Raw genomic sequence first — 19,814 nt, 5'->3', positions numbered from 1 at the left:
TTAGACGCTGAGAAAGCATTTGACAAAATTCAACACCCCTTCATGATAAAAGTCCTGGAAAGAATAGGAATTCAAGGCCCATACCTGAACATAGTAAAAGCCATATACAGCAAACCAGTTGCTAACATTAAACTAAATGGAGAGAAACTTGAAGCAATCCCACTAAAATCAGGGACTAGACAAGGCTGCCCACTCTCTCCCTACTTATTCAATATAGTTCTTGAAGTTCTAGCCAGAGCAATCAGACAACAAAAGGAGGTCAAGGGGATACAGATCGGAAAAGAAGAAGTCAAAATATCACTATTTGCAGATGATATGATAGTATATTTAAGTGATCCCAAAAGTTCCACCAGAGAACTACTAAAGCTGATAAACAATGTCAGCAAAGTGGCTGGGTATAAAATTAACTCAAATAAATCTGTTGCCTTCCTCTATACAAAAGAGAAACAAGCCGAGAAAGAAATTAGGGAAACGACACCCTTCATAATAGACCCAAATAATATAAAGTACCTCGGTGTGACTTTAACAAAGCAAGTAAAAGATCTGTACAATAAGAACTTCAAGACACTGAAGAAGGAAATTGAAGAAGACCTCAGAAGATGGAAAGATCTCCCATGCTCATGGATTGGCAGGATTAATATAGTAAAAATGGCCATTTTACCAAAAGCGATCTACAGATTCAATGCAATCCCCATCAAAATACCAATCCAATTCTTCAAAGAGTTAGACAGAACAATTTGCAAATTCATCTGGAATAACAAAAAACCCAGGATAGCTAAAGCTATCCTCAACAATAAAAGGACTTCAGGGGGAATCACTATCCCTCAACTCAGGCAGTATTACAGAGCAATAGTGATAAAAACTGCATGGTATTGGTACAGAGACAGGCAGATAGACCAATGGAATAGAATTGAAGACCCAGAAATGAACCCACACACCTATGGTCACTTGATTTTTGACAAAGGAGCCAAAACCATCCAATGGAAAAAAGATAGCATTTTCAGCAAATGGTGCTGGTTCAACTGGAGGTCAACATGTAGAAGAATGCAGATCGATCCATGCTTATCACCCTGTACAAAGCTTAAGTCCAAGTGGACCAAGGACCTCCACATCAAACCAGACACACTCAAACTAATAGAAGAAAAACTAGGGAAGCATCTGGAACACATGGGCACTGGAAAAAATTTCCTAAACAAAACACCAATGGCTTACGCTCTAAGATCAAGAATTGACAAATGGGATCTCATAAAACTGCAAAGCTTCTGTAAGGCAAAGGACACTGTGGTTAGGACAAAACGGCAACCAACAGATTGGGAAAAGATCTTTACCAATCCTACAACAGATAGAGGCCTTATCTCCAAAATATACAAAGAACTCAAGAAGTTAAACCGCAGGGAAACAAATAACCCTATTAAAAAATGGGGTTCAGAGCTAAACAAAGAATTCACAGGTGAGGAATGCCGAATGGCTGAGAAACACCTAAAGAAATGTTCAACATCTTTAGTCATAAGAGAAATGCAAATCAAAACAACCCTGAGATTTCACCTCACACCAGTGAGAATGGCTAAGATCAAAAACTCAGGGGACAACAGATGCTGGCGAGGATGTGGAGAAAGAGGAACACTCCTCCATTGTTGGTGGGATTGCATACTGTTACAACCATTCTGGAAATCAGTCTGGAGGATCCTCAGAAAATTGGACATTGAACTGCCTGAGGATCCAGCTATACCTCTCTTGGGCACATACCCAAAAGACGCCCCAACATATAAAAAAGACACGTGCTCCACTATGTTCATTGCAGCCTTATTTATAATAGCCAGAAGCTGGAAAGAACCCAGATGCCCTTCAACAGAGGAATGGATACAGAAAATGTGGTACATCTACACAATGGAATATTACTCAGCTATCAAAAACAACGAGTTTATGAAATTCGTAGGCAAATGGTTGGAACTGGAAAATATCATCCTGAGTGAGCTAACCCAATCACAGAAAAACACACATGGTATGCACTCATTGATAAGTGGCTATTAGCCCAAATGCTTGAATTACCCTAGATGCCTAGAACAAATGAAACTCAAGACGGATGATCAAAATGTGAATGCTTCACTCCTTCTTTAAAAGGGGAACAAGAATACCGTTGGCAGGGAAGAGAGAGGCAAAGATTAAAACAGAGACTGAAGGAACACCCATTCAGAGCCTGCCCCACATGTGGCCCATACATATACAGCCACCCAATTAGACAAGATGGATGAAGCAAAGAAGTGCAGACCGACAGGAGCCGGATGTAGATCGCTCCTGAGAGACACAGCCAGAATACAGCAAATACAGAGGCGAATGCCAGCAGCAAACCACTGAACTGAGAATAGGACCCCCATTGAAGGAATCAGAGAAAGAACTGGAAGAGCTTGAAGGGGCTTGAGATCCTATATGTACAACAATGCCAAGCAACCAGAGCTTCCAGGGACTAAGCCACTACCTAAAGACTATACATGGACTGACCCTGGACTCTGACCTCATAGGTAGCAATGAATATCCTAGTAAGAGCACCAGTGGAAGGGGAAGCCCTGGGTCCTGCTAAGACTGAACCCCCAGTGAACTAGACTGGTGGGGGGAGGGCGGCAATGGGGGGAGGGTTGGGAGGGGAACACCCATAAGGAAGGGGAGGGGGGAGGAGGATGTTTGCCCGGATACCGGGAAAGGGATTAACACTCGTAATGTATATAAGAAATACTCAAGTTAATAAAAAAAAAAAAAACAATCGAAATGTAAATAAGAAATGCTCAGGTTAATAAAGATGGGGGAAAAATACTAAAGGTCTTTGCGTTCTATAATGAAAAGATCACATTCCTGTAGGAGCAGTTCCCAGCATGCAACGGTCTTGAGTCTGAGCCCGGGGTTTTCAGCAGTTTCTTAGAGTCAGGCACCATGCTGGAAGGAAGGTGTATGCGTGTGTTCAGAACCAAGAGGGCAGTGAAGCTGCAGAATACAGCACAGGTGAGAAAGCTCCACCACAGATCGCTCAGTTTCTCTTGTCTTCGATGTTAAAACTCTGGTCATGGTGTTTCCGGAAACCCTTTATTGTTGAAAAATGTTTGCAGTCCAGGTACAGTGTACAAGCCAGAGCTTAACAAACTGCTCAAAACTGTGCAATCTAGGAGAGCAAGAACAGTGGAGATGCTCCCTATTTCCTAAGAATGTCTATAAATCAGATCACAAAAACACATAAGCTAAGCCTAACCATAGCATGATCTTTAAAACCTCCAAGATTTCCCACCTGCTGAGATTGAAGATCAGTTCTCACAACAGCCCACATGTTGTTGGCTAACTCAATTCACCTGTTTGTTCCACTCACTACTCTTCAGTCACAGTAGAATGAGCCTTAGTGACATTACTACACCATAAGTGGGCTCACACTACTACAGATTATTTGTCAGTGACCAACTGTATATTACCTGAGTTTCATTTTAACTTAAACAACATGGAGTCATGATCCTGATCAACCCATGCCAAGTTCTGGCTCTGTGATTTAGCTGTGAAGTTTCTGACAATGTGCTTAACCTCTGTGTCTTGCCGGCCCAAAGTCATGGGGTGTGGTCAGTGGGCTGTGAGGGAACAGGAGGATACACAGAGTGTCTGACTTCACATTCCCAGGCTCACTTGCAATGAGCTCCACTTAGTGCATAGAAGTACCTAAGTGTCAACTTGGTTCAGACTTTCTACAGGGTTCCATTTCTATACACGCTTGGGATGTTATGATGGGATACAGTAGGACAGATGAATAAGAAACTCTTCATTTCCTTTCAAAGGTTACACGACAGCTGCTGCCTACCATGCTTTGTCAGACTCAGCAATGTTGGTAAGGAAATCATACTAAAATTGTTAAGGTGTGTGTAATGATAGGTATGGTCTGGAAGACGAAGTATCTAGAAAAAAATCTCTACTCCACAAAGTGTTTTGCCGAAATTTTAGGAAACACACTGAAGGTTATAGTTGAATTATCCTAGCTATGACACAGTCTATTCACAATCTGAAGATAAGAATAAACACCCACCTCAAAAATATTGACCCGGAATTCTTCCTGTCAAAACGAAATGCAGGGACAAATGCAGAGAAGAGACTGAAGGAAAGACCATCCAGAGATTGCCCCACTTAGGAATCCATCCCATCTGCTGACACCAAACCCAGACACTATTGCTGATGCCAAGAAGTGCTTACTGACAAGAGGCCGGTATAGCTGTCCCCTGAGAGACTCTGCCAGAGCCAGACCAATACAGATGCAGATGTACACATCCAAACATTGGACTGAGTGTGGGGACCCCAATGGAGAAGTTAGGACAAGGACTGTAAGAGCTGAAGCGTTTTGCCACCCCATAGGAAGAACAACAATATCAACCAACCAGATCCCCCAGAGCTCCCAAGGACTAAACCACCAACCAAAGAGTACACAGTGGGGTACCCATGGCTCCAGCTGCATTTGTAGCTTATCTGGCATCACAGGGAGGGGAGCCCCTTGGTGCTATGGAGTCTTGATGACCCAGAATAGGGGAATGTTAGGGCCTTGAGGCAGGAGTGGGTTTATGTGGGGGGGCGCTCTCATAGAGGCAGGGGGTAGGGAGGAGGGAATAGGGGGCTTGTGGAGAAAAAACTGGGAAGGGAGATAACATTCAAAAATCTAAAAAAATAAAATAACCAATGAAAACTATGAAAAAAGAAAAAATAAAGATGAAAGTTTCTCAGAAAAAAGAATAAATATTAAATTCATGAATGCAGGTGAATGAAATGATTCAATTTGTTCTAGCACAATTACAGATTCCGGCTGTCGGCTGTATGACTTGTGAGACAACCTCCTCTACTGGCCTGTACATTTGTATGATGAAGGCTTCACCTCAGCGCCAGACATAGTGTTAGACCCTGGAGTTCTGGCTAGCAGTAGACAGAAATTCAGTATTTAGTACAATAAATAAAGTGGTTAGAGAGTTGATAGTAGCTATGATGGACCGAATCAAATATTACATAGGACAAGATAATAGGTTAGTGTAGGTCAAATGAACAGCCTGAACAGCGTGAACCGGGGAAGAAGGCATGGAACGTAGATGATGAGAACGCAGTTGGAAGATTATAATAACTTGTGCTACTGTAGTGATTGCCACCAGGGGTGATTTTTGTACTTGAAGCACCTTTTGACACTGTCTGTGGATGCTGGTTGTCACTAAGGAGGAAGTACTACTGACATCTAGTGGAGAGAGTAGCAGAAAATGGTTTTAGGAGCTGAGACACACTGGACAATTTCCACAGCCGAGAGTTTCTGTACCAAAGTGCTCAAAGCTTTGAAATAAGGAGTCCGTAGGCTACCGTGACAGCAGTAAAGTTACAGAGAAGAAGATTAAAGACGTGGCTTAGAGCTTAAAGTAAAAACATATGGAAAGGAACAACATAGCAAAGGGAAGCAGCCAGGGCAAAAGCAAGAGCGAACTCCAAGTCTCCAGTTCCAGGACATGGAAGGGAGGCTGTACTCACATTAAAATGACTGTGAGATACTGTGTCATTTGCAAATGGTGGCTAAAATTGGCTGGGTGTGAATAGGAAGGTTATGAAGAGGATTTGAACAAAGAACAAGATCTGGAGCTCCTTGGCTTAACCATGTTTAACATCATAAGAAGGCATGACCTCACTTGGTTTGGTTTTGTTTTAAGCATATAAAGATGTAACCCCAAACTTAGGACTTTAATCCTAATGCAATGGCGCATTCTTAGGAAGCTTCAAAAGCCACTTGATGTTCAGCAGTGAGTGCCCTGGGTAATTCTCCAAGTGCCTTCAAGTGCACTCGCCACATTTAGAAAACAGAGTTCTAACATTTGGCTCCTTAGCTTACCATAAGACATTCTTGGCACCTAGTTGTCATCATTCGGTACTTGAGAATGGATCAGCATTGAGGCAACGTCACCAGCCCTCCTCAGAGGCACTACCTCGGTGCTTTGTTATCTGCTGTGCTATGTGGGACAAAGCTTAAGGCTTAGATCTAGGAATGGATGGCTATGCATTCAGTTGAACATTTTTATTCTTAAAAGGGCACTGTGATCACCATAGCCCAAAAATGTAACTAGTAATTCATGTATGCACAAAACCCATCCCTTCTAAAGAGCGCAGAACAATTAGCAGCAACTGACAGCCACTCATCAGGAGCTCAGCACCACAAGCCCACGTGCATGACTGGCAGAGAGAAGCATTTTAACAAGGGGATAAATTTCAGCGTTGCACGTTACAGAATCCTATAGATGATACTGAAAAGTACCTTAAGCGAGCCATGGATTCTTTACGAATCCTGCAGGATCCAATTTCTCTCTAACAATAAGAGGGAAATTTTCACTCATCTCCTAAAGGTTGCACATTTGAAGGGTACTAAAATTTCTTGCAATGGCATCAAAACAGGCGGGACCAGTTACTATCACATTATTAATTGAACCAGTTTTATTCATTTACTTTGTAGCAGACAAAATGTCCTGGGCATTGTTCTCTGGGACATGTTTACACTAAAAATGGAGTGTAGGTATGGATCCCTTTAGTCGGAATGTAGCCAGGAACTCACATATATTGTGAGTAGGAATAATAGGGTCCGTGGGAAATAACTCTTATACTGTGGCTTAATGCTCCAATAACTCTTTGTATTATTACTTTCATGTTAGATATAAGGGTATTACAGCTTGGAGAGTGTAGCAGTCAGATTGATTCTGTTATGCTGAGTAACATGCATTTTACATCTATGCAGAGGGAGTGGAAACCTAAGGTTGAGTTGTCACTGCTTTGCATGCCTTCTGCTGGCAACAGCCATTCAGAACAAGTTTCCCACAAAAGGTCACATCCTTGTCCCTTCCACTTAGGTCTTTAGACGGCTTAGTTTTCTGAGTCTTTCCATAAGGATATGACAATCCGAGGGAACTATATGGGATACCCTTTCCCTGTCTTGCTTTCCACTCAAAAGTGGAATATAATACTGTCCCACTTTTCCCTTTGGCTATAGTCATGGGAGTTTTCCTCACAGATAAGGTCTATGTAAACCAAGGTAAGGAGAAATCTAGAAATGAGTACGCACACAACAGGAGGGTTTTATTGTTTGTTTGTTTTTAACTGATTTGGAAAAAAACAACTAGAAAGTTCTAAAAACCTAGAACAAAACAGTTGGTCAGAAACCAACTTAATTCTCTCTGGGTTTTGTTGTTGTTGTTGTTAAGATCTTTTTTAAGTGGATATTTTATTTATTTACATTTCAAATGTTACCTCCTTTCCCAGTCTCCCCTCTTCAAACCCCTTATCCCATCCCCCTTACCTTGCTTCTATGAGGGTGCTCCCACACCCACATACTCACACCCACCTCACTGCCTCTACACTGGGGCATCAAGCCTTCACAAGACCAAGGGCCTGCCCTCCCATTGATGACAGATAAGGCCCCTTCAGCTCCTTCAGTTCTTTCTCTAATTCCTCCATTGGGGTCCTTGTTATAAGTCCAATGATTAGCTGCGAGCATCTGCATCTGTATTGGTCAGGATCTGGCAGAGCCTCTCAGGAGACAGCTGTATCAGCCTCCTGTCAGCATGCACTTCTTGGCATCAACCATAGTGTCTGGGTTTGGTGTCTGCATGTGGGATGGATTCCCATGTGGGGCAGTCTCTGAATGGCCTCTTCTTCAGTCTCTGCTCCACTCTTTGTCCCTGCATTTTCTTAAGACAGGAAGAATTCTGTGTAATGCAGTATCTCACCTACTATTCCTCAGCTCTGGATAGATCAAGAACAGTAAATGACTAGATGTGTTTAAAATGTGTTAAGTTTAAAAATAAGCTGATAGCTTTTTAATTTTCATTCTCACTTTCAGAAATATTTACCAGTTGTTGATCAAAGAATCAATACGATGACAGTCTTTCACAAAGTCCTAAATGAGGTCAGTTTCCTTCTTTTCTTTGCACCCATGGTATGGCTTTCTAAAATGACTATATATGTATGAGAGAGAATTTAGGGCCTGATGTACCTCCTGGTAGGAGTTCTATCACTGAGCTACAGTCCCAGGACCCACATTTCTATATGTTTCTATGTGTTTGCTAGCAGAAACCATATTCCTGTTGTGTGTTCAAGGCTTGTCACAACGTTACATAAAAAGTAGTTCCTCAATAAATATTCATTTCATGGATGGATGGATGGATGGATGGATGGATGGATGGATGGATAGATGGGCAGATGGGTGGGTGGGTGGGTAGATGGATGGATGGGCAGATGGGTGGTTGGATGGATGGTTGGATGGATGGATGGATGGATGGATGGATGGGCAGATGGGTGGGTGGGTAGATGGATGGATGGGCAGATGGGTGGATGGTTGGGTGGATGGATGGATGGATGGATGGATGGATGGATGGATGGATGGATGGATAGATGGGCAGATGGGTGGGTGGGTGGGTAGATGGATGGATGGGCAAATGGGTGGTTGGATGGATGGTTGGATGGATGGATGGTTGGGTGGGTGGATGGATGGATGGTTGGATGGATGGATGGTTGGGTGGGTGGATGGATGGATGGTTGGATGGAGAAATGGATGGGTAATGGAGACTATAGCTGACTTTTGGGGAAGATCTTGTCTTTGTTTCTATCTGATTTTAGAAACAGTTTGAAATAAGTTGAAGATTTTTTAAAATTCTATTTCCTATTCTTACTTTTACTTTTCTTCTCAGTTAACCAACACAAAGAAGGCCCTCTTTCTTCAATACAAGAGCTTCATGTCTCTGGCCACAGCCATTTATGTCCTTGACCCTTTTCATTGGTAAGGTGCTCCCCTAAATTTACATGAATCATCTCATTGGAGTACCTGTTTTATTTCCTCAACTCTCATCTGGAAAAATGGAGAAGTACACATACAATTTGACCTACTAGCCTCCCGCAGTGACACTAAAGCCTCTCCTTAGAAAAGAGAGTGTGGTTTTTCTCATGATAAATTCTTCAGGTAACAGAGTCTCTGCCATTCAACGTGCACTTGTGGATTAAGTGAATTTTAAGACACACTACTCTTGTAATCTTTTCACTTTCTGGGCTCATATAATTACAAGTGTTTCTATTATGAATTAACTCAATTTAGATCAACTTTCCAAATCCCTACTTAGGAAAAAAAAGAACACCTTGAGGTGTTCATACAGAACCAGCAAACATTTATATGGAACATTCCCCAGAAAGCTCATAGGAAATTAAGCCAACATGAGCAAACGCTGATTTCCCAAGGGAAGTGTCCTTGTCCTTCTACGGAGAAATGGTCTCTAAACCTACATTGTTAAAATAGCCTACTTCCAGTGCGCCAATGTGACAGTCAAAAGAAATTAAGAAAAGCTGCGGGCCTCTTCTCAGTTCTGCTCTTGTAAATGGAAGCAATTTTCAAGACATTATGCCCTGTCCAAGTAGGAAGAGTCGCTATAATCTTAAAAGGCTGAAGAGTACCTATTTCTTTTCCCTCTTCTTCCTCCTCCTCTTCCTTTCTCTTCATTCTTTTCAGAGTTAAAAATGGAAACTCTGGTAATTTTTAAATATTACCCTCTGAGGTTGTTATTTCCTATCACGTGCTAGGCATCTCTAAGATTCCCGTTATAGGAACCTAGGTATAAGGTTGTCATTTACAGGGGATAGCAGAACTCCCTTTGCCTAGGGACCAATAGATTAGATTTGATCCTTCTTGGGGATGCAAGACTCAATAGACTTTCCAGCACCACAGCGCAAAGTTGAGGGACAGTGGCTGCATGTGTGAGTGCACTGTGGAAGTGTGTGTGTGTGTGCGTGTGTGTGTGTGTGTGTGTGTGTGTGTGTGTGTGTGTGTGTGTCCACGAGCTCGTGCGCGAGAATATGCGCGCTACTGAGTGTGTCTGGCTGGGTTAGTAGGGTTGGCTGGGGCGGGCAGTAAATAAAGGGTGGGGCCAAAAGGGGAGGAGGGAAAGCAGGACTGAGAAACAAGCAAAAGCCGGGGTTCTATCACAGTAAACCTGCTGGAGCTCATCCTGCCTGGTCTGAGCGCTGCACCAATTCACCCAGTTCCCTGTCTCCTTGGGTGTCATCTTCCCCCTTTTTCTCTCTTCCTCACTGCACCCTGAACCCTCTCCCCACTCCCCCACCCATCACTTCTGCATCTGACCAGAGGACGAATGAGTGAGACGTTACAGCAAACCGAGGTAGCAACTTTCCTCAGCTGGTCTCTGGGCTCCAGGAGCAGAATCCTGCCGATTCTTGGAGGTATGCAGCCCATGGAGGAGGAGGAGGACGAGCAGTGATGGGCTAACGACCGGTGCAAGAAGCCCCAAGCAGCTCGCTCTCGGAAGCCCGCTTCACGTCCCCACGCTTGTTCCCTCCACCTCGCTCTCCTGAGAGCAGAGAGCGCGCGGTGTGCAGACTCGGAGCATTCCGGGAGGATGAGGCGGGGACCCAGCCCAAGTTGGGTGCATCTTGCGGGCGTGAGGCCACAACTGGGTTTCGGCATGAATTAAGAAGCTTGAAAGATGGAGCGCAGCACAGTCCTTATCCAACCCGGGCTCTGGACCAGGGACACCAGCTGGACACTCCTCTATTTCCTGTGCTACATCCTCCCTCAGACCTCCCCTCAAGTGCTCAGGATCGGTGAGTGAGCCCGCGGAAGCGCTCCAAGCCATGAGCTCCAGGGGTCGCGGTCGCTCTCTGTGACCCGCGAAGGCTCAGCGCGCCCCGGGCGAGGCAGTGCGCGCTGGTGCGGGGATGGGAGTTGGGGAGAAGGGGGCCACTGAGCACCCAGAGCTTCCCACTAAAGCGGGAGTCCGTCACTGCTTCCCTCCTGACAGGTACAGGCTTTCCGGGAATGTATGGTTGGCGGGTTTTTCAATCAGAGATCTAAGAACCCGAGCAATAGTGCAGGGAACCAGGCTCAACTGAGCTGGCTCCTACTCTACCACCAAGTCACGCGCGCGCCTTTGACCACTTGAATTGGGCGATTGGAGGCGGGGTGAAATCTCTCTTCCAGGTGCCTAAGTGGATGTCCACTAGTCCACTAGTCCGGATTACAGAAAAGCATGCCAGAGCCTTAACAATAGAATCCCTGAACCATTAGCTCCACGGGAATATATCACACAGCATGTTAGCCCAAAGCCTTCAAGTTTTCATCTCTAATTTGCGTTCTTTTGTATGGAGTCTAGAAAGTCTGAAGGTGTCCACTGGAGAGCTGGAGGGCGGAAGGAGATGGGAGGATGGTCAGTGACTACTAAAGTTTCCTTTCCCTGCCCAATCTTACCCATCTGCTTGCTACTCAATGTCTTCTAATCCCCCAAACCAGACAACTTCCAGGAGAGGTTAGGCTTAAACCTCCAAAGACATTAAAAAGAGACTACTAGAACACTAAAGATAGAAATCCTGCGGTGTCACAGAGCCAAAGGCCAGCGTTTCTAACAGAATGGCCATTGTGGACTCATGTAGCTGCGTGCACAGCCTCACTGCCAAGATTTGGTCAGTGGCGGTCTAGGCTTTGGGCACTGACAAACCTCCAAAGTTTTTCCTTTCAAACTACTGTAGGTTCTGTATTTTAATTTTCGGAGTGCCTTATCAGTCCCTACTCTTAGTAGAGGGAGAGCCATTAGGAGAAGTGTTGACTGCTGACCGGTCTCCCGGCTTCCCCCATCTCTCATGACTCCAAGGTTTACAACCGATACTCTTTCGAAGAATTGATTGAGTGGCACCTTGCAGAGCAGTTCACAGTGAGGCTCCTAAGCCATCCAGGTCCCTCAGTGACTACTTCAACTAGTGAGACCCTCAGAAAAATTCTGAACCTACGGCTTGTTTACTTACTTTTGCACTGAATATGTCCCCCACTCCAAAAACTAAACTTACTGTTTGAAGGGCGTTTTCTCTAGGCACAGAACGTGTAGTTTTTAAGGAAAGGAAAAATCCCAAGCACAAACTTTACATGTTTCTTCTAGACTGTGGAGGGAAATGTTCATGTATTACACCGTTTAGACTCTGTAATGATAGATTTCCAAACGGTTGGTAAAGAATCACAGTTGATTATAATAAAACAATCGTTGCCCAAGAGAAATTCAAGACTGGACTTGGGATGCTATCAGTTCTTGGTTTAGTAAAACAATAATGGGAAGAAGACAAAGTAATGAAAATGTGTAACAGTTTCCAGGGGCTATTAACTTAATAGGTGGTTTTTTTTTTTGTTTGTTTGTTTTTTGTTTTTTTTTTTTTGTTCTGCATCTTGAAAATGACAACCTTGGATTAGAAATGGCTTGCAAAGTCCTAAGCAATCACAATCAGCTGTTCGAAAGTTGTTTTCAAAATGAAACCAACATCCCTCACTGACCTTATGACATTTACCACAAAACAATCAAGTTTCTTTCCTTTAAATATAAGCTACAGAGTAGGAAAGAACATTGCATGTGCTAGCGCTTATACGAGGCACACAGCTGGAGTTTATATGCGGCGCACTTGTCTCCCTTCTATAGCCCTGTGTGACCTGTTGTTGGCATGGGCACTGGCACTCTGTATGTAAGGACCCACACATAGCTTCTAAATGACAAAATTCAGCACCATGGAAACCAGCATTGTCTCAGAGGGAACCTGCCTTTCACAGTGAGTTTCTTGTCAGTCAAGCCCACTGTTGGATGCGAAATATCAAGGGAATGGGAGAACTAAACAAAACTCTGTGTGTGAGAAGAAGAAATGAAATCGTATCCACTTTCATCTCCTTTCTCTTCCCAACAACCCGCCAAGTTCCCGGTCAGCCAACAGAGACTCCTGATTATCAATGTACGCGTTTGCTCAATTTTAAACGATCTTAAAGTTCAGGATAAAAGCCAGACGCTTCTAATTGCCTTCATATGGAAAAGGCAGCCAAATGGCGCTTCGGAGCTTTCTTGGAGTAGCTGCTCAAACTTTAGCAACTGAGGAAAGTGCAAATTTAGAATAAATTTCACACATGGGATCTTAGGAGTTACTGAAAATGAATACACGTCAGGTTCTAGCACGGGTCTGTGGAGGATATGTCTTGGAATATGAGTGTATCGGTAATCTCATATAAGCTGGGAAACCACAAAGGGAATCCCGTAGAGTGCGGCACCCTGAATGTCACTGCTGCATCGAGGAACTGTTCCCGCATCCTACAGAGGATGTAAAATGAGCCTGAAACGTATCACTAGCTGGAGTCAGTTCAGCTTCTCTTCTGTATGCCGGTATACATCAGAAAGCAGTTAGCCACCATAAACGTTTAGCTAGCCTGTGAGCCTCACCATCATCGGCACCCTCTAAAATATCCAAACGTAGTACGGCTCCATCCGTGGGGGAAATACCCCATGTGGGCGGGCGGAAAGGGGAAGAGTCCTTTCTATTAGTAACAGGAAGCTTTATTTACCGATACGCTCAGTCCGTCTTTTCAGCAGTCAGGAACGTGAGGGGAAAGCTAGGGACTAAAGGGGGTGGCCAAGCTTCTGAAACAGGACTTGGCGGAACATGTGTAGGCTCGGGTCCCACCTCCGTCACTTACTGGGTGTGTGTCTCAGTGAGAGTTAGCCACTCTCCGCAGGCCTTTGTGATTGTGTGTGAGATGTCAAGTTAAAGCTAACAGGACCGGCGGTGCCCCGTTAATGAAAATTAATAGGAACAGGGCACGAGATAGCATACGAGGGGCCTTTACGGAGTGGTTGGGGGTCAATCGCATTATTGTTGTGGTTTGCTTTTAACTTAATTTTATGGGTGACATTTTTTTTTTTAGAATCCTAGGCTTAAATTCTAATGCGCTTTGTTTTTCTAAAGCATTTAGTACTTCCAAGTCTAAATCCCTCACCTGGAGCTATCAGTATTCGCGTCTGGTCCTCGTATCGCACACAGGACAGTTAAATACCAATTCTGCAGCTTACAACAAAGCAGTTACGCAACATCGAAAACCAGGTAGTTAGATGTCTCACATAAAAAGAGACATGTGAGCATTTATATGATGAAGCGGCGATCTGCAGTGAAAATTCTGTATTCTAAGAGGCCCAATTTATTTGTTTTATGTCAATTGTTTGTTTTACGTCTGTAGCACCATTTTTAAAAGACCTTAACAGGCCAATACCCAAAGTTCCCATTTGGGTTTGTATTGTCGTATTTTGATGCTGCGACGACAGTGCAAACACCAGATATTTAAAATTATCCTTATTTGGGGGAGGCAGTCAAATGATAGAGATTACTAAAAACAGGTGTCCCTATGCCTTAAAGCCATTGGTTCTTCTTCATACGACATAGATCCAATGAGTTATTCTCAACTGTCATACAACCATAAACCAAAAGGATAGGCATGCATTGCCCTTGAAGCTTATATTGTAGCAATTTAATACCCGCTGTTATCTTACCTTTCATTAAACTTTTTTTAAAATTTTCAAACCTTTGTAGAATCATCAGCCCATGTACTGCCAATGGTGTGCTTTATTCTGTAGATGAGAAGGGTCGCATTACGGCCTGAAAATGCATAGAGCATAAGTAGTTCGTGCTGCCAAACTTGGAAAAGGAGTCGAGAAGGGAGTTTGTTCTTGTGTTAAAAAGACCTGCTTACATTAAACAGATTCACACTTCCAGAGACACCGGCACTTTGGGAAGTTTTTTGGCCTTCACACCAGCTAGTCCTGGAAAGAATCCTGAAGGTCTATTTCAGTGCAAAACAAACAAACAAAACAAAACAAAACAAAACAAAACAAAAAAACAAAAAAAACCCAAAACAAACAAACAAACAAAAAAACAAAACAGTGGAGTTGCGAGCTGGTTCTAGCACACTCCTGAAGTCAGACGATCATTTGTCTTGTTCTTCTCCCTGTATTGGTTTTAAGAATGAAACTGACTTTGTGAGCCTGATGTTCGTACCACGTTCCTCTCAACTTGGGCTTTTTGTCTGTGGTTTGTGATCTCGTTTTCATTGGGAACCACTGTGCTTTGGAGACTCTCACTAAATCATAACGCTAACTGTTAGAAACATGTGACCAGGAAGGTAGCTCTTTTTTTTTTTTAAGTTCTTGCATTAAACTCAGGTGAAATATTTATGGGTTTGCGTATGCTCCGACATATATGCATATACCATGTTCTAATAGAATGTAGGAGGTCTAGACTGTTTCCGTGAGATGATTGGATGTGACAGAGAATGGGTAAGGCTTATATTTGATATTGTTAGCAGCAAGGAAGCATGCTCCCTTTAGGAAACATTCAATAAATGTTATCAGATTGGAGAGGAAATACACACGTATGCCTAGAAAACATTTTTTTAGCTCATTTCATGGTTGATTGGCATGGATCTGAAGAAGAGCATCAGAGACAGTGGCAGCTTTACCCCAGTCCTCCCTGTTTTCCATATTCTCATTCATATAACCCCAAGTTTGTAAAGTCTATTTGTATCAGAAGACAGAGATGAAGAAATCCAAGAAGGAGATTCACATATCTGACTGCCATTTTAAAACTGGTCAACCAGTTGAAGATTAGTTACAGACTTGTAGATCTGAAGTAAAGGTGAATTGCAGTAACCTCTGCACATTGCATGGGAGGTTATGAAAGTCAATGAAGACACATCCTCATTTTATTAGTGAACAGGGCAGGAGGTCTGTAATCTAGAACAATCTCTTTCTCTGATCTAGTATGCAAAGTTGACGTTGCTTCAGGAATCATGAAATCTATTTGCATATACACATTACAAATACATTGAAACCTTTCAGAGAAATAAAATCACAAAACCACTTATCTTCTGTTTAAACCTGAAAGGACCCCAATTTCTTGTTGCATCACAAGTATCAGTGTCCCACCGAACGTATGAATCTAGAACATGGTAGAAGAAATATTGACCAAAGGAATGAAAACAAAATAAAATTTCAGCACTTCTGAAACTCAGACACAAAGTCCTGCTCCTTCCTAAGTATATTTCACTTTCCGCACTCCTTTTTTATGTTTCATTTTTAGAGAGACTCTAAGGGAGATTCAGAAACTAGGGTTCATTATAATGTATGACTAAAAATCAGACCTTAATTTTCAACATATACTTACTTACTGAAGTGGGGTAGCATTCTGGGACATTATACATAATATCTCCCCTTTAGCCATATGGGTTTTGGGGATCAGACTCCCAGGTTTGCTTTATTTTGTAGAAAACTGATGATTAATTTTTATTAATTTGGAGAATAGGGTGTCATTATAACTCACTAGTTTCATTTAATGATGCAAAAGAGAATGGATTAAAGTGAATTATTTAGTATCCTGAACAAATTCCAGAACAGTCAATGTTAAGGCAGAACATCCATTTTCTTTAACAGCTGATAAAAAACTCAATCTGTAAAGAGTTTAGAACGTACACACAGGGTTTTCCTAGCCTGGTCAACTGAGAAGTCCTGAAACAATGGTGTCCCAGGAGCTTCCTGTGCAACTGCAGCTGACACTCAAGAGTCCTCAGAGCAAAGGATGGTTCTAGAACCAGGGATGGCAATCAATGCACAACCACTGAAACGTCTCCCAGTGAAAATGAGGAAGTGCTTTCCCAAGCCCCACCCATGTGTTAAAAGAACACAAAAGCCAACTGGTTGGTCTCTGTTTCATCTGCATTGAATGCAGGCAAAGAGTCAAATTTCCCAAGGAGGGCAGGGTTGGAGAGGCAGGGGAAGATGGTCATTGTAGTCTATAGCAGCCAGTCCTTCATAACGAGTGTGGTAGAAAAGGAATCTTGACTATCTGGTCTTTCCCGACTCCAATGATGATAAAAGAGCAGACAGGTTCCAGCACAAGGTCTCCCTTCAATATAGACTATCAATAACTTATCAGGAGTGACAGGGTCATGGAAAGCCATAGAACAGTCACACCACAGACAAACTTACTGAGACAAAATGAGAAAAAAAAAGTAAAGTAGCATTCTCATAAGATTTATGAAAGACTGTAAAAGATGTGAGGTAAAATCTAAGCACTTTGCATAAAAATCAACACTTATTATTTATAGTATTTATAATGGCTCTTTAATTTTGACAAATATGCCACAGTAATTCATGATGTGTATAACAGGAGTCATTGAGTATATTGATGTGTGTGAGACACTGCTGTATGTGAGAATTCTGTGGGCTATTTACTCCTTGCTTCGATAAATTAAAACCTTATTAAGAAGTAAAATACATTAAAACCAGAAGTCTCAAAGTATATCAGGACTTCTGGAATTACCTCCTCTCAGTGCAAAAAGATATGTAAGTGAATCTATTAAGAGAAATAGAAAAAAATCCTCTTCCATATAGTATGCTAAATAGTGGGTTTTCTAAGAATCTTCTCAAAATTAAAAACGACAGCAGTAAATGTTAGAAAATTATTAACAAAATAAATTTTGTATAAAAACTACTTTTAGACAAAAATGTCTATATGTCTTCCTGAGAATTCTGCAAATAGATTATGGAGACTTAGTCATTAACTTCTGGGTTTTCAACTACTGCATGTTTTTTTCATATTTAATTAAGTGTAATTTAACTATGAATATTGATTTAGGCATTGGAATATACTCTGTTAAAGGTGGTTAAGTACTGATGTCCTTGAATGGAAACTTACAACAATCTGTTTGCAAGAATTCCTTCCTTAGCAAAACAGCTTAAATATGCTTTAAAAATCGATACTCAATTCCCAGAGCAGATAAAATACTTCATAATTCAAATTGGAAAAGGATGGTGAAAATCGGGTCTTTTTTTTTTAATGAGAAGTCAGTTGCAACTCTGAAGGTTCATTTTATTGTATTATGTGTAATATGTGCAAAGATATGCATGTGGGGGGGGAGTGTTTGTGTGTGTATGTGTGTATGTGTGTGTGTGTGTGTATGTGTGTATGTGTGTGTGTGTGTGTGTGTGTGTATGTGTGTGTGTGTGTGTTTGTGTGTAGATCAGAGGTCAACTATACTGGGTATTATTACCCAGGGTTCAGCCACCTTTTTTTATGGTTAAGTTTGTTTAGTTTTTGAGATGATCTCCAATTGAAGGCTGTCTATCCAATAAGCATTGGAGACTCGATTGTCTCTACCTCCCATGGTCCAGAATGCTGCATGCGTGCGTGCATGTGTGCATGCGTGTGTGTACATTAATACACACACACACACACACACACACACATATATATATATATATATATATATACTATACAAAGAGAATACTGTACACACACATGCAAACACACACACACACAGTATCTATGAAGCATTTTAACAATTGAATTATCTCCTTGGTCCTTTTTTTAAATTTTAAAATACTTCTAATTATACATATGTGTGTGTGTATAACCATACTACACATAGATAATACTCTATGTATACACACACACACACACACACACACATACACACAGTATCTATGAAGCATTTTAACAACTGAATTATCTCCTTGGCCCTTTTTTAAATTTTAAACTACTTCTAAAACATTAGTTTATAAAACTTGCGAATCTATAAACATAAGCTGCATTCAGAGGGCCCTGCTATGTTTATATTGTAAAAGATGTGAGCAGTGGATCGATGATGAGAGCCATCTCTGAAGTGGAAAGGCAATCTTTACCTTTTGAATCCTGGATAGTTTGTGTTCTTTTACGTCCTGGGATACACTTGAACCACAAAACTATTTATGCACTTGCTTCCTGCACTGTCAAGACACGTTATAAACCATTGTAAATGTTCAACAGCAAAGAATGGTTAAGAAAACAATCATACGGGGTTGGGGATTTAGCTCAGTGGTAGAGTGCTTGCCTAGTGAGCGCAAGGCCCTGGGTTCGGTCCCCAGCTCCGAAAAAAAAGAAAACAATCTTACAGCTTTAAACTATGAAAAAGCCACTAAATATGTTCTTTCGAACAATTTCTGCATTAAAATAGAAAACACTAATAGAATAATACAGACCTGAGGGTATGATGTCACATTCAATTTGTTCTTTTTTTAAATTATTTCTCTTATTTTTTGAGATTCATATATAACTACATCACTTCCCCCTTTCGTTTACTCCGTCTAAACACTCCCGTATTCCCCTCATTGATCTTTCAAATTTCTGGTCTCTCTTGTTACATACATGTATGTGTATGTATATAATAATGTACACATAATATATATGTATATATGTGTACACATGTAGATATTCGTAAATATATAAGTGTAGTCTATATTATGTATGTTTGGTATTAAATAATTAGGTAGTGTGCTCTTCCCTAGGGAAGACCATTTCTCTTGCTCTCAGCACTCGATGGCTGCCTATATTTCTTTGTACTTACAGAGAACTTACAGTGAGTAGAGACGGGGAAAATGTGTTCATTTTGTTAGGGCTGAGAATCGGGGATATTTCTTTCACATTGATTCCTGTCATTACTCTTGTCCAATTTAAACATGATTGGATAAAGCAGCCATTCTTCAGATTCTAGGTGATTGAAGCAGTCATTTGCATGCAGATAGGCATGGTGAAAGCTGGCTGTAATAAGAGTCCTTCCAGCTTTAAGGGTTTCTTCCTTGCTTTGTCATGACATCTCTGAGGAAAGTCACTCCCCTGCCCATCAGCTTGAAGGTGATGTAGTGAGCAGGGGCATCAGCGCACATCTGCACTTGGTGCCTTTGGATGAACTGAGGCATTACTGTAGGGAGACATACAGCTATGCTATGACTGACATTGATAGTCTCGAGCCAATTACGTGGAACTAGTATTATTTTTCTGTCATTAAACTTAACTAGGCACAAGAGCCCAAAATTCCACTGGGTCATATCAAACTGTTCACTGTCAACTTTCAATGTGTATTTATACAAATGTCTTAAAGATTAAAGTTCTCTAGAGAGCACACA

At 41.9% G+C, this 19,814-nt stretch overlaps 1 protein-coding gene across 7 annotated transcripts in view; it reads left to right on the top strand.

The window, feature by feature from the left end:
- The first annotated feature begins 10,158 nt into the window (after nt 1-10,158).
- Nucleotides 10,159-19,814, top strand: part of Grik1 (glutamate ionotropic receptor kainate type subunit 1) — a 400,463-nt gene continuing 390,807 nt past the window's right edge. For 4 of the 7 annotated variants that reach the window (XM_087575986.1, XM_087575990.1, XM_087575988.1 and 1 more), the window contains exon 1: nt 10,159-10,632. In XM_087575986.1, coding sequence (XP_087432112.1) covers nt 10,515-10,632 — 118 coding nt within the window. In that variant the 5' untranslated portion in view covers nt 10,159-10,514. 7 annotated transcript variants of the gene reach the window in all.

This window comes from Rattus norvegicus, chromosome 11, assembly GCF_021556685.1.
Source record: "Rattus norvegicus strain SHRSP/BbbUtx chromosome 11, alternate assembly SHRSP_T2T, whole genome shotgun sequence".
NCBI lineage: Eukaryota > Metazoa > Chordata > Mammalia > Rodentia > Muridae > Rattus > Rattus norvegicus.
This window is presented reverse-complemented; position numbering and strand designations above follow the sequence as displayed.